Here is an 11382-nt window from a genome sequence, read left to right on the forward strand (position 1 = left end):
GGCCCTCATCATGTCACACCTGAACTATTGCAACAGCCCACCAATTGGTCTCCCTGCTTCCAGTCTTTCCTTACTTTCCTTCACTCAGTTGTCAAAGTGATCTTAAAGTTCAGTTCTGACCATCCCACCCTTCCCACCCCACATCCATTCAATAAACTGCAGTGCGTCCCTATTACCTCTAAGATCAACTGCTTAGCATTCACAACCTGGGCCCTTCCTACCCTTCCAGTCTTAACTGGAAAGTTTATTCCCCTAACTCCACCTTCTCTTCAGTTCCATGACCTCTTTGGTGTTCCTTAAAAAAAAAAAAAAAAAAAAAAAGACATCCATCTCCTGATTCCAGGCATTTTTTGTTGACTGTTTCCCATACCTGGAACACTCTCCCTCATCATTTCTGCCTCCTGGCTTCTCCCTTTTCCTTCAGGCCTTAGATAAAGTCCCACCTTCTGCAAGAATTCTTTCCTGAATCCCCCTAGTCTTAGGGTCTGACAACCCTCCCCTCCCCCATTTTATTCCGTATATAACTTTACATAGTTGTTTGCAAGGCGTCTCTCCAATTAGACTGTGAACCCGAGAACATTTTGCCTTTCCAGGCTTAGCAGTGTCTGGAATGCAGTAGGTGCTTAATAAATGCTCTAAACTCTAAACTGACTCTAAACCCGAGGAAATTGTCCAGGTCCTATACATTTTGTGAGAAACTGCTTCATTACCCTAGTTCTCACTGAATCAAATCCTCCTACCGACCCTTACCAAATCTTCCCCAACCAAGCATGCCCCCCTAGTGGTGGAGATGAGAAACTGCACTGGAAATTTGGGACCGAGAGGATGGATATATTCTTCATTCTGGAAGCTTCCATCAGACTCAAGAGAAATGCGTGGCCTGCATTTGATGGAGGTGGGGAGAACCTTGGAAACGCTCAGACCCCGGGCGCCCTGTGTATATGGTGGGTCAAGGTCCCTTTAAGGAGTTCCGGAGCCGGGCGGAGCCTAATGGTTTAGGCTCGTGCCGGCAGGGGGTCAGCGGGAGGATGCTGAGCTCAGCCTTGGGAGTCTAAGCCAATGGTGAGCTGGAGAAGGAGCCGTGGCCGAGCTTTGATCTTGTGATTCTCCGCTAGAGCTAGGTCCCGGAAAGGCGCGGGCGGGCTTATTCTCAGGCGACAAGGCACCTTTTAACGAGACTGGGGAGGATTAGCGGTTAAGTCTGGTTGGGGCCCCGTGACCTTAATCGGTTGAGGGGGATTATTCGACTCTATACAGATCCTGGAGCTCTTCCCCCTTACACACTGCAAGTGGAGGGGGTATTGATTCCCGGGGAGGTGGTAAACTGAGTCACGCAAAGGGTTAGAGCACCTAGAATAGCAACTTGCATCCAGGCACCGGGTTGGTCGCTAGCTTCTTCCCGCGCCCTCATTTTCTGAGTTTAGAAAGAGCCCTGGTGTCTGGTTGCCCCTGAACTCATCATGTCTGCTTCCCGACTCCCAGGCGGTCCTTTCCATCTCTCTTCTAGTCTCATACGCCAAACCTAGAAGTCCTGACAGCACTCCCCCCCCCCACCCCGCCCCACTTCTACCCCCACCTGCACACACCACACACACACACTCCTTACGATCCCCATCCCTCAGCCATCTCTCTGCTGCTTAGGTGATGAGAAGACCCAAAGCCCAGCAATCCTTCCCACGCCTAGTTCCTCACTTTCCTAGTCTCCACTCCCTTAAGACTGGGATGGAGGGGAATAGGTCCCAGAACCCAGGGATCTCTCCCTTTCACCCAGCTCCTCACCATCCCCTGCTCTCGGTGACTAGATGATCTCGGATGCCTCGTCCAGCTCTGAATCTATGATCCTATGATGCCCCGGTGCTGGAGGAATGGAGGACCCAGAACCCAAGAGTTCTCGTATCTCTGTTCCTCACCACCCCTCACTCTGTTCTCTCTCAGAATTGGGTCTTGCCCTCTTGTCTCCTCACACTCCCTGCTCCCACGGGACTGAGAGGAGAGGAAGACCCAGAATCCAGGAATCCCAGCTCTTCATCATCCCCCGCTCTCACTCCAACTCTGTTGGGAGGGAGGACCCAGGAGTCCCTGTCCCCAAGACCTCATGATCCCACGCTTTCTGTAACAAGTTACCACCGGGTGGGTAAGGGGGGAGGCGGTGCAGAAGTCCCATTCCTCACCACTCGCTCCCACGTGGCTAGAGAAGGGAGGGGAGTATCCCAGAACCCAAGCGTGTTGGCTCTCCAGCTCCTCACCATCCCCCGCTCTTCGCTCCCACGGAGCCAAGGGTAAGGGTACTGGGGGCGGGGAGGAGGTGCCATATCTCCACCGTGCGGCGACGACAAGCAGCGAAAGCCTGTCTGCTTGCCTGACTGCCTGCCAGCCAGCCTGTCTCCCTGCCCCCCTCCTTCTCCTGGTAGCTCTCCCAGCCCCCGGGCGGTTGTCTGGGATTTAGCCGAGGGACACTGTTGTTGCTGGGGAGCAGTCCTAGACTCAATCCCAGTCTGGCCCGGCCTAGCCGGTGCCGGTGGGCTGGGAGGGGGGGAAGAGGAAGCCTCTAAGCCCCAGCTGAGCCCGGGCCACCCCCCCTTTTCCCTCCCTCCGTCCCTATATCCCCCTCTCCCCTCCCCCAAGGGCCAGGGGGCTGGAACCGGCAGGGGCATGAGGCAGGGGGCCACTGGGTCAGGTTCGAGGTGGTAGCCACGGTGCAGCCATGGCCAAGGCCAGCCCGGGCCACAGCCCCCCTGCCGGGGACCCTGAGCGAGAGCAGCGATGGGGCCTCCTTTTCGATGAGTTGGACAGCAACAAGGATGGCCGCGTGGACATTCACGAGCTGCGCCTGGGGCTGGCCCGGCTGGGTGCGAGGACCCCGGACAGCGCCGGCCAGGTATGGGCACTCCTGTGGGTGGTGGGCAGGTGGGCAGGTCGGCAAAAGGTCAATGGCATCCCATTCCCAGCCAGGGAGTTCCTATAAGCCTACATAGACAGCCGTGGGACAGGTCCTCCACTTCCTCCCCCACCCTGATATCTTAGTGGTACCAGTCTGCCCCAGCAGCACCTGCCAGAGGCTGGAATCACCCCCTGGTGGTGTCCATCCCCAGCCTAGCATCTCCCTGGCAGTGCCTAGTTGAATGGAACTTAGCCCCAGGCAGTGCTCATCTGGATCTGGAGTCATCCCATTTACCTTCTCTTGTTTGGCATGTCCCTGCTGGTATCTCCCAAAAGTGGGAAGACCCTGAATAATACCCCAATTCACCCCAGGGACAGTACTCACTGTGGTGCCTATAAATGCTCTCTCCCAAGCGGTACCTTCCCCCAGCCTGGCATTTCACAAGTCTCTCCTCATGGTTCTCATCAGAGTCTGGAATCATCCTAGGCTACCTGCAGAAGCCCCTTGGGAGATAGAGTCCTCTCCATTATTGCCATCCCTAGCTTTTGATGGAATCCACTAGGTCAGGAAAAAAGCAAAGTGTATTTGAGTATTAGCAGCTTGGCTCAGACAGTTGGCCCCAGGTGACTCACACCAACATATCTGTGAACCAGAACCCACCAGCACCAACTGAGGGGCAGAGACACCATCATAGGAGCATTTATATAGAGCTGGAAGGGTCTTTAGAGACATTCTAGTCCAGGCTCCTCATTTATCTGCACCTGGATGGAGGCCCAGAGAAGTTGTATAAGGGTTACCATTTTTAAGACCCAGGCTTGTCCAAGGTCACACTGGTAATCAGTTGCCAAGTTGCCAAGAATTTGAACCTAGATCTTAACTCCAAATCCAGGATTCTCCTCACCATACCGTACTGCCTCTCTAAACTGGGTCAAATGTGGGGGGTAGGGAAGCCTTTAGTGCCTTCTAGAGACTGGTCTCCTGGGGCATGTAACTCTTCTTAAGGGCCTCCAGAGACCCTAGAGTTTAGCCCTTCCTTTCCTCCTTTCTTCAATAATCAACAGGCTACTGTTGAAAGATAGCTGAACTGGTCCCATCTAATAAGAACACAGTTCACTGCGAAAGCTGTGCCCACTTGGCTTTCCCTTCCTTGAGCCTTTTGGTCATGGGACTTAGTGAGCCTGATGCCTGGAATGTAAACACAGAGCTGGTTGGGGATGGGGTGGGGGTGGGGTGTTGGGCCACCCTGCCCAGCTTGCATGAAAGACTGTGTGTGTGTGTGTGTGTGTGTGTGTGTGTGTGTGTGTGTGTGTGTATTGGAGGTGGGGGTCCAGTCCTGTCCCCCCTCCTTCCTGCTTAGGAAAGGCTAAGGCAAGGGCCAGATCTCCCAGGGAATGCATCTCTTGTGAACTGGGCTTCATCCCTGTGTATTCTTAGAGAGTGGGAGAGACTAGTTCAAGGCCACACAGTCAGCATCAAGTTGTTCAAGGATTGTTATCCCCATTTTGGAGACCCTGAGACTTGTTCAAGGCCACTCTGATAATAATTTGCAGAGCCAGGATTCAAACTCAGGCCTTTTAACTTAAAACCTTTTCTGTTACAACATATTGTTCCTCATTTCTATCCTCTCTGAGTCAATTTCCTCACCTGTGAAATGGTATTACCTACCTACCAAGACAAGCACTTTGTAAACCTTGAACTACTAGAGAAATGAGAATGATTGTTATTTTAACTCACACTTGTTTCTGCCTCTGACAGTGGGAATCTGGCTGTCCAGAGAGGGCTGGGGGACTTGAAGGATTTTGACCCCCAGGAACTGGGAAAGGGGAAGCTAGAGTATGCTAACCTTAGTCCTCCTCAATCTCCCCCATCCCCCAAGCAGAGGAAGGAGAAGGGTGGTCTGCTGTGCTAGCTAATGGCCCAGTTTCCAGTGACATTCTTCTAGCTCTAGAAGAAACAAGAGATAGTGGGAAAAGCATGGATTCAGAGTCAGAAAACCTTCGATCAGTTTCTGGATCTGCCGTTTGCTACCTAGGTGACCTTGGTCAAGCCACTTCCACATGGCAGACTTGTCTTCTCACCTAAAAGGATTGGTGATCCTAATGAGATGATCTCTAAGATCCCTTTCATGCCTAAATCCTAATGATTTAAGGACAAGACAGGAGGGGTCCCCTTCTATGAGCCCCATGTTGATTGTTTCCTTCCTCTACAAGCCCCATCCTGATTATCTCCTCCCCCTAACCCCAGGACATCCTACAGGAGGGAGACGTAGACCAAGATGGGGGCCTGACCCTTGAAGAATTCACCCGCTACCTGCAGGAACACGAGAGACGGCTGCTGCTCATGTTCCACAGCCTGGACCGGAACCAGGATGGTGGGGCTAAAACTGGGCTGGGCTGGGCTGAGGATTCTAATACAGAGGACTCTTCTCTGCCCCTATCCCTTCTGCCCCAGCCCAGGCTTCAGGAGAGCCATTGGTTGGGCTCAGGCAGGAGACAATCCAGGGTGACAGCCCTGGGGGGAGAGAAGAAGGGGGGTGGCTTCTTCCTGGTGACTCACAGACTATTTTGAGAACAGCCCTTGGGGCCCCTCCTTCCCTCCTTTCTTTATTCTCTCCCTCCTTTCCCAGAGGTTCCACCTACTTCTTTGCTTCCTGGGATGCCCCAGGCCCCAGTTCCTAGAGCTCATTAAATCCCACATGCCCCTCAGTCATGATCCATGGCTCCCCCTCAATCCCAGCATGTGAGAAGCAATGTGGTGGAGTAGAGAGAACCTAAGGTTTTCCATCAGGAAACCCTAGGTTCAATTCTTTTCTCTGCCTTTTCTCACTCCCTAGGTGACCTTAGACAAGTCTCTTTTCTTCTCTGGGCCTAGTTTCCTCATCTGTAAAATGAGGAGGTTGTCTTGCAATGTTCCCCTTTATTCCAAATATTTTGGTCCTCTGCTCCCCTATCTTGGCTAGTTGTTTCCTATTCAGCCCCAGCCTCTGGTCCCCCAGGTCCTCTCTCCTAGGTTCCCACTTTGATCCCAAATCCCTGGGAAAAGAGTCCTTCTTCCTGCTTTCTTTTGTGGGTCTCATCTCTTCCAGTTCATCAGTCCCCACTTCCCTCTCACTCAAGATCAAGTGGATTTAACCCATGGAAACCTCTTTTCCCTCTTACCCTCCCAGGCCATATAGATGCCTCAGAAATCCAACAGAGCTTCCAAGCCTTGGGCGTTTCCATCTCTTTGCAGCAGGCTGAAAAGATTCTGCACAGGTAAGTGTCCTAGGTATCCAGAACCCATGTCTATACTCCCACTCCCACCATCCTGAAGCCAAGTTTATCCCCTCCCCCCAAAAAACCCTGAATCTGTGTTGTCTTCTCCACCTCCACCATCCTGAACCAAGATGTCTCTTCCCCTACTCATACTCACGTAGCCTGAACCCATGTTTCTGGGTCTCCCTCTAGCCTGAACCCAGGTGTCTGCCCCCATCCCCAAGCACACACACACATGACCTAGACCCAGGTGTCTACCCTGCAGCCTGAACCCTGGCATCCACCCCCTCCTCCCAATCCCCAGCCCTCCCTCCCTCCCTCCCTCCCCAGCATGGACCGTGATGGGACAATGACCATTGACTGGCAAGAATGGCGAGACCACTTCCTGCTACAGCCTCTGGAGAACATGGAAGATGTGCTGACATTCTGGAAGCACTCAACGGTGAGCTGACTGGGGGAATAGGGCCTAGGCAACTAGAAGGAAAAGGTCAAGGTCATACCCTGGGAGGGGAAAATAGTGCTCTGAATAGGGGGAGGACCAGAAGCTGAAAAGTCAGATACCCGGGTTCCCAAAGAAAGAGAGCTAGGGTCACACAGGACAACTAGACCCCAGGGAAGGAGCCATTCTAGGTCAGATTTCCCCTTTCCTCCCCACTCCCCCCTTCTCCAAGGCTCCTCAGGCTGTAATCCCCTTAGAGGATTTACCATTCTTCTCTGTTTCATTCGGGCATCGAGGAACAGAGTTCGGAGGCACCAGGGCTCTCAAGCTGGCAACACTTCTGGGGAAGGCCCTGGGGAGTAAGGCCCCCTCCTTACTTCCCTGCAACCTGGGGCAAGGGCAAGGATATCCCTGGGCAGGATCCCCATGTGGGGTTGGGGCAGGGGATGGTGGTGGAGATTTGGTTGGGACTTGACAGTAAAATCTGATAGGGTCCCTTGATTAAGATCTGTCAGGCTGAGGTAGCCCCTGAAAGACTCAAGTGGGAACCCCTAGGTAGGATCCAATAGTGAGATCTTAGCAGATCCTTGAGTTAAATGTCCTGGGCAGGACTCAAGTGGGCTCTTCTGGGTAGGAATCTTTAAGTGATGGATCCCATGAGAGAGGAGGATCTCCTTACCAGAGTGACACACCTCAGTTCCTCTTCCTACCTCTCGTCAGGTTCTGGACATAGGTGAATGTCTCACAGTGCCAGATGAGTTCTCAGAACAGGAGAAGCTGTCAGGCATGTGGTGGAAACAGCTGGTGGCAGGAGCTGTGGCGGGGGCTGTGTCACGGACGGGCACAGCTCCACTTGACAGGCTAAAGGTTTTCATGCAGGTAAAGGCCAACCCTTCCCCTGATAAAGCCCATCCTCAGCCAAAGTCACAGAACACTCTTTCTTCTCCTGACCTAATTCCCTAATCATTAGGCATGGAGGCCTTAAATCCCAATCCTGGGTCCTGTGTCCAGAATCTTTTGAAAAGCCCAGGTTGGGAGACTTTAAAGTTGGCCCTGCCTTCCCCTTGACAGGTTCATGCTTCCAAGACCAACCAGCTGAATGTCCTAGGGGGGCTGCGGAGCATGGTCAAAGAGGGTGGCATCCGCTCTCTATGGCGTGGAAATGGCATCAACGTGCTCAAGATCGCACCTGAATCTGCCATCAAATTCATGGCCTATGAGCAGGTGAGTATAGATTGGGGCAAATGTGTGATTGCTGTGAGCAAGTATATAGTTGGATTGTGGGGATGTGATTGATGTAGAGAAGCATGTTATGGGCATGAGAAAATATGTGATTGGCATGAGGGAAGAAGTATCTGTTCCCTTGCTTGCTGCCCCTTGGCAAGACATTGTCTCTCCAGGAGCTGGGCAGGGAAAGAAAGAGGGAGGGCCCCTCCAAAGGGATGGTTGACACAGATGCCAGAATCCTGACAATCCCCTGTGAACACCTCAGATCAAATGGGCGATTCGGGGGCAGCAGGAGACGCTGCGAGTGCAGGAACGCTTTGTGGCAGGGTCCCTGGCTGGGGCCACAGCCCAAACCATCATCTATCCCATGGAGGTGAGAGAGGCCAAGGCCAGGGAAAAGATTGGGCTTTTCACTAGGGAAGGCTGCCCAGGGAGGCACTAACAGCAAAGCACCTCTAGCCACAGGCTTCCTGGGAGGTCAGAGCAGTATTGGTGGGGAGGTCTGGGCACCATCTTCCCTTCTGGAGTCTCTGACTGCGGTTATTGAGGAGAGTAACAGCTGGAGTTATGACTACCACACAGCAATAGGGCACTGGGAGTAGTTGGTCTTCCAGAATGGGATAACTCACGTGGGTGTAGTTATGCTGGGGTTATCTGTTTGAGAAAGTAACTGTGGCAGGCAGAGCTATAGGGGTAGCCATTGGTAAGGAAGAAGGGGGTGCCTAACTGATTGAGGACTGTTTCGTTTGGCTATTCTAGGATGTAGCTGGCCTGGGGAATCTATCTCAGTTCTTGATAACTGTCCCAGGGGTAGTTGTTTCATATGTACCTATCGTGGGGCCACCATTTATCTTAGGGGTAGCTGTTCTATGTCTGATTCAGGGATACTTGTTGTGGGAGTAGCTCTTTCAGGGCTAGATTATCAGATTCCCTGTCTACTTGTTCTGGACAGAGCTACCTTAAGATAGCTGCCCCGGGATAGCTGTTCTGGGGCCTTATTGCAGGTGCTGAAGACACGGCTAACCCTCCGTCGGACTGGCCAGTACAAAGGACTGCTGGACTGTGCGAGGCAAATCCTAGAACAGGAGGGGCCCAGAGCCTTCTACAAGGGCTACCTACCCAACGTCTTGGGCATTATCCCATATGCAGGAATCGACCTGGCCGTCTACGAGGTCAGTCAGTTCCTCCCCTTCTTTATGGGCTAAAATCCCCTGGATACTATCCTGGACCTCCCCTCAGCCAAGGACCCCTCACTATCCCCCTCAGGGCTCAATGCTGCCTCAATTTATCCTCCAGTAGCACAGGAAGACATAACTCCCAGGGAAGGCCCATGAATTGGGCTGTAAAGGCGCTTTGAGATCCCCAGCTCTGGGTCCTCCTCCTCCAGACCCTGAAGAACAAGTGGCTCCAGCAGGACAGCCACCACTCAGCTGACCCAGGGATCCTCATCCTCTTGGCCTGCGGCACCATTTCCAGTACCTGCGGCCAGATCGCCAGCTATCCCTTGGCTCTGGTCCGAACTCGCATGCAAGCTCAGGGTGAGTGAGGCTGCAAGGGAGGGAGGAGGATGGAGGAGGAAGGATGGAACAGAGGACTTGCCCACCCTGGGGCCAGGGTTGACTTCTTACCTCCCAGGGCTAGAAAATCATAGTTATAATACAAGAGCTGTAGGCTAATCTCTCAGTCACTTTTTGCAAGCCCGAGTCATGGAAAAGACAAGGTGGAAGGACAGGGCTGGAGGAAGTCAATAGGTTCCTGGTTCTCCTGGAGGTGTATTGATCCTGACTGTGGAATATCATTCTGGCCCCTCCATTCTCCTTTCCCCCCATTGAGGGCTCCTGGTGCCTGAGAGTCAACAGGGTAAAGAAAAACAAAATCCAATAGAACCTCTGGGACTCCTTAAGGCAGCCCAGGCAGCACCAAAGGGCTGCAGGGCTCTCCTACTTTGTTCTACTTCCAGACTCTTTAGTGGCTGGTGTTTGGGGATTGACTATGGGTTTAGTTTCACTGTTGTTTGTGGGATTTGGGCTTGGGGGTTATCTATGTGTTCCTAGTTTCAGGCTTCTTAGTTTTTTGAGAACAGTTATGATGGGTTTGCATTTTTAGGTTATCTGCTTATGCCTACACTTAGTGGTGCGTCACCCTGAGGTTTCCTTTTCTCAGGGTAATGTGTCCTCCCTACTTCCAACCTTTCCCTGTAGGCACAACTTATGGAGGATTATTGAGGGCCAAATAGGAGTCTGACAGCTCACTGGGTCTATCTGTGGTTTCTGAGTTTTCTCAATGGGATATCTGTCCCCTGGGCCTAGCTGCTGCTCTCAGCCTGGGAGGTCTTGACTTGAATCTAACCTCCCTCCCTCTAAGGCAGTAGCATGAATGCCACCCTCCCTATCCCCCAGTCCCAGAGTCTGGCCCCAAGGAAGGTCAGGGAGGGGTTGGACCTGAACCCCTGAGCAGAATCTGACTGCTGCCCTTATACTGCCTCTCTCAGCTTCCATCGAGGGTGCCCCGCAGCTCACCATGCTGGGCCTCTTCCGCCACATCCTTTCCCGAGAGGGAGTGTGGGGCCTGTACCGAGGCATCGCCCCCAACTTCATGAAAGTGATTCCAGCTGTTAGCATCTCCTATGTCGTCTATGAGAACATGAAACAGGCCCTGGGGGTTACAACCAGGTGAGGGCCTGGGGGTTCCCCTCTTCCCTTCCCTGCTGGATCCTGTCCCTTCTCTTCTGGATCCTGGTGATAAGGCCAACCCCCTGTGCCAGATTTCTTGGCTGCTCCTAGAGCCTGCAAGCAGCTGATCTACCCCAACCTGGTCACTGACACTGGATCACCGGAGGAACCTGTCCCAGGATCTGCTCTGCATGGCATTGGCACTGGATTCCCAACCTCTGGTGGAGGTGGGGATGGTGGTGGCACTTTACCCCTACCAACCCACTGCACTGACTTGGGAATGTTCTGGTCTTCTCCCCAACCCTCTCCCCAAACCCCTGCACTGCAATACCACTGGGTCCCCAGGGGCAGTGCAAATTCCCTGGGCCCTTCCCCCTATCCCCTGGCTCCCTCCCATGGTAGTGACACTGTTGTGCTCCAGCCCTGACTCTTCCCCTGCCACCACAGACAGATCAGCCCAACACATCTGTGGGGGAATATAGCATGGGGGAGACATACTAGCCAATCCCAGCTAGAGGGAGGGGACCCCATGGCCCCAGGCAGAGACCCTCCAGGAACCCAGAGCTGAGGATGAACCTTCCACTAGTTTCTCTCACATCCCTTTTTCTTTCCTTATTTTCCCATTCCTCAGTCTTAGGTAGGAGATGAGTTTGAATAGGACTGAAAAATGACCCAGGATAGGGCTAGGACCGCCTGCTGAGCCATACTTAGGTCCATGCCCCTCCCTCCAGCATCCTCAAAACACACACATTCCAATTGTGCAGGAAGATAGAAAGAGAGAGAGAGAGAAAGAAAGAAGTCTTAAAATCACCCAACCCAGGTCTATTTTTCTATTGGGGTAAGGAACAGCTCTTCTCCCAACACACACACACACACACACACACACACACACACACACACACACACACA

At 53.0% G+C, this 11382-nt stretch overlaps 1 protein-coding gene across 8 annotated transcripts in view; it reads left to right on the forward strand.

The window, feature by feature from the left end:
- Positions 1-2677: 2677 nt before the first annotated feature.
- SLC25A23 (solute carrier family 25 member 23) overlaps positions 2678-11382 on the forward strand; it is a 12313-nt gene continuing 3608 nt past the window's right edge. The window contains exons 1-11 of one of the 8 annotated variants that reach the window (XM_027851345.1): positions 2678-2878; positions 5126-5252; positions 6048-6135; positions 6466-6577; positions 7295-7453; positions 7646-7798; positions 8067-8174; positions 8806-8973; positions 9189-9339; positions 10293-10473; positions 10585-11376. In XM_027851345.1, the coding sequence (XP_027707146.1) occupies positions 2705-2878; positions 5126-5252; positions 6048-6135; positions 6466-6577; positions 7295-7453; positions 7646-7798; positions 8067-8174; positions 8806-8973; positions 9189-9339; positions 10293-10473; positions 10585-10900 (1737 nt within the window). In that variant the 5' untranslated portion in view covers positions 2678-2704 and the 3' untranslated portion in view covers positions 10901-11376. Of the gene's footprint in view, positions 2879-5125; positions 5253-6047; positions 6136-6465; positions 6578-6896; positions 6934-7294; positions 7454-7645; positions 7799-8066; positions 8175-8783; positions 8974-9097; positions 9340-10292; positions 10474-10565; positions 11377-11382 lie in introns of those variants that run through there. The other 7 variants (XM_027851347.1, XM_027851349.1, XM_027851346.1 and 4 more) reach the window with 7 other exon arrangements.

This window comes from Vombatus ursinus, unplaced genomic scaffold, assembly GCF_900497805.2.
Source record: "Vombatus ursinus unplaced genomic scaffold, bare-nosed wombat genome assembly UNPS02009173.1, whole genome shotgun sequence".
NCBI lineage: Eukaryota > Metazoa > Chordata > Mammalia > Diprotodontia > Vombatidae > Vombatus > Vombatus ursinus.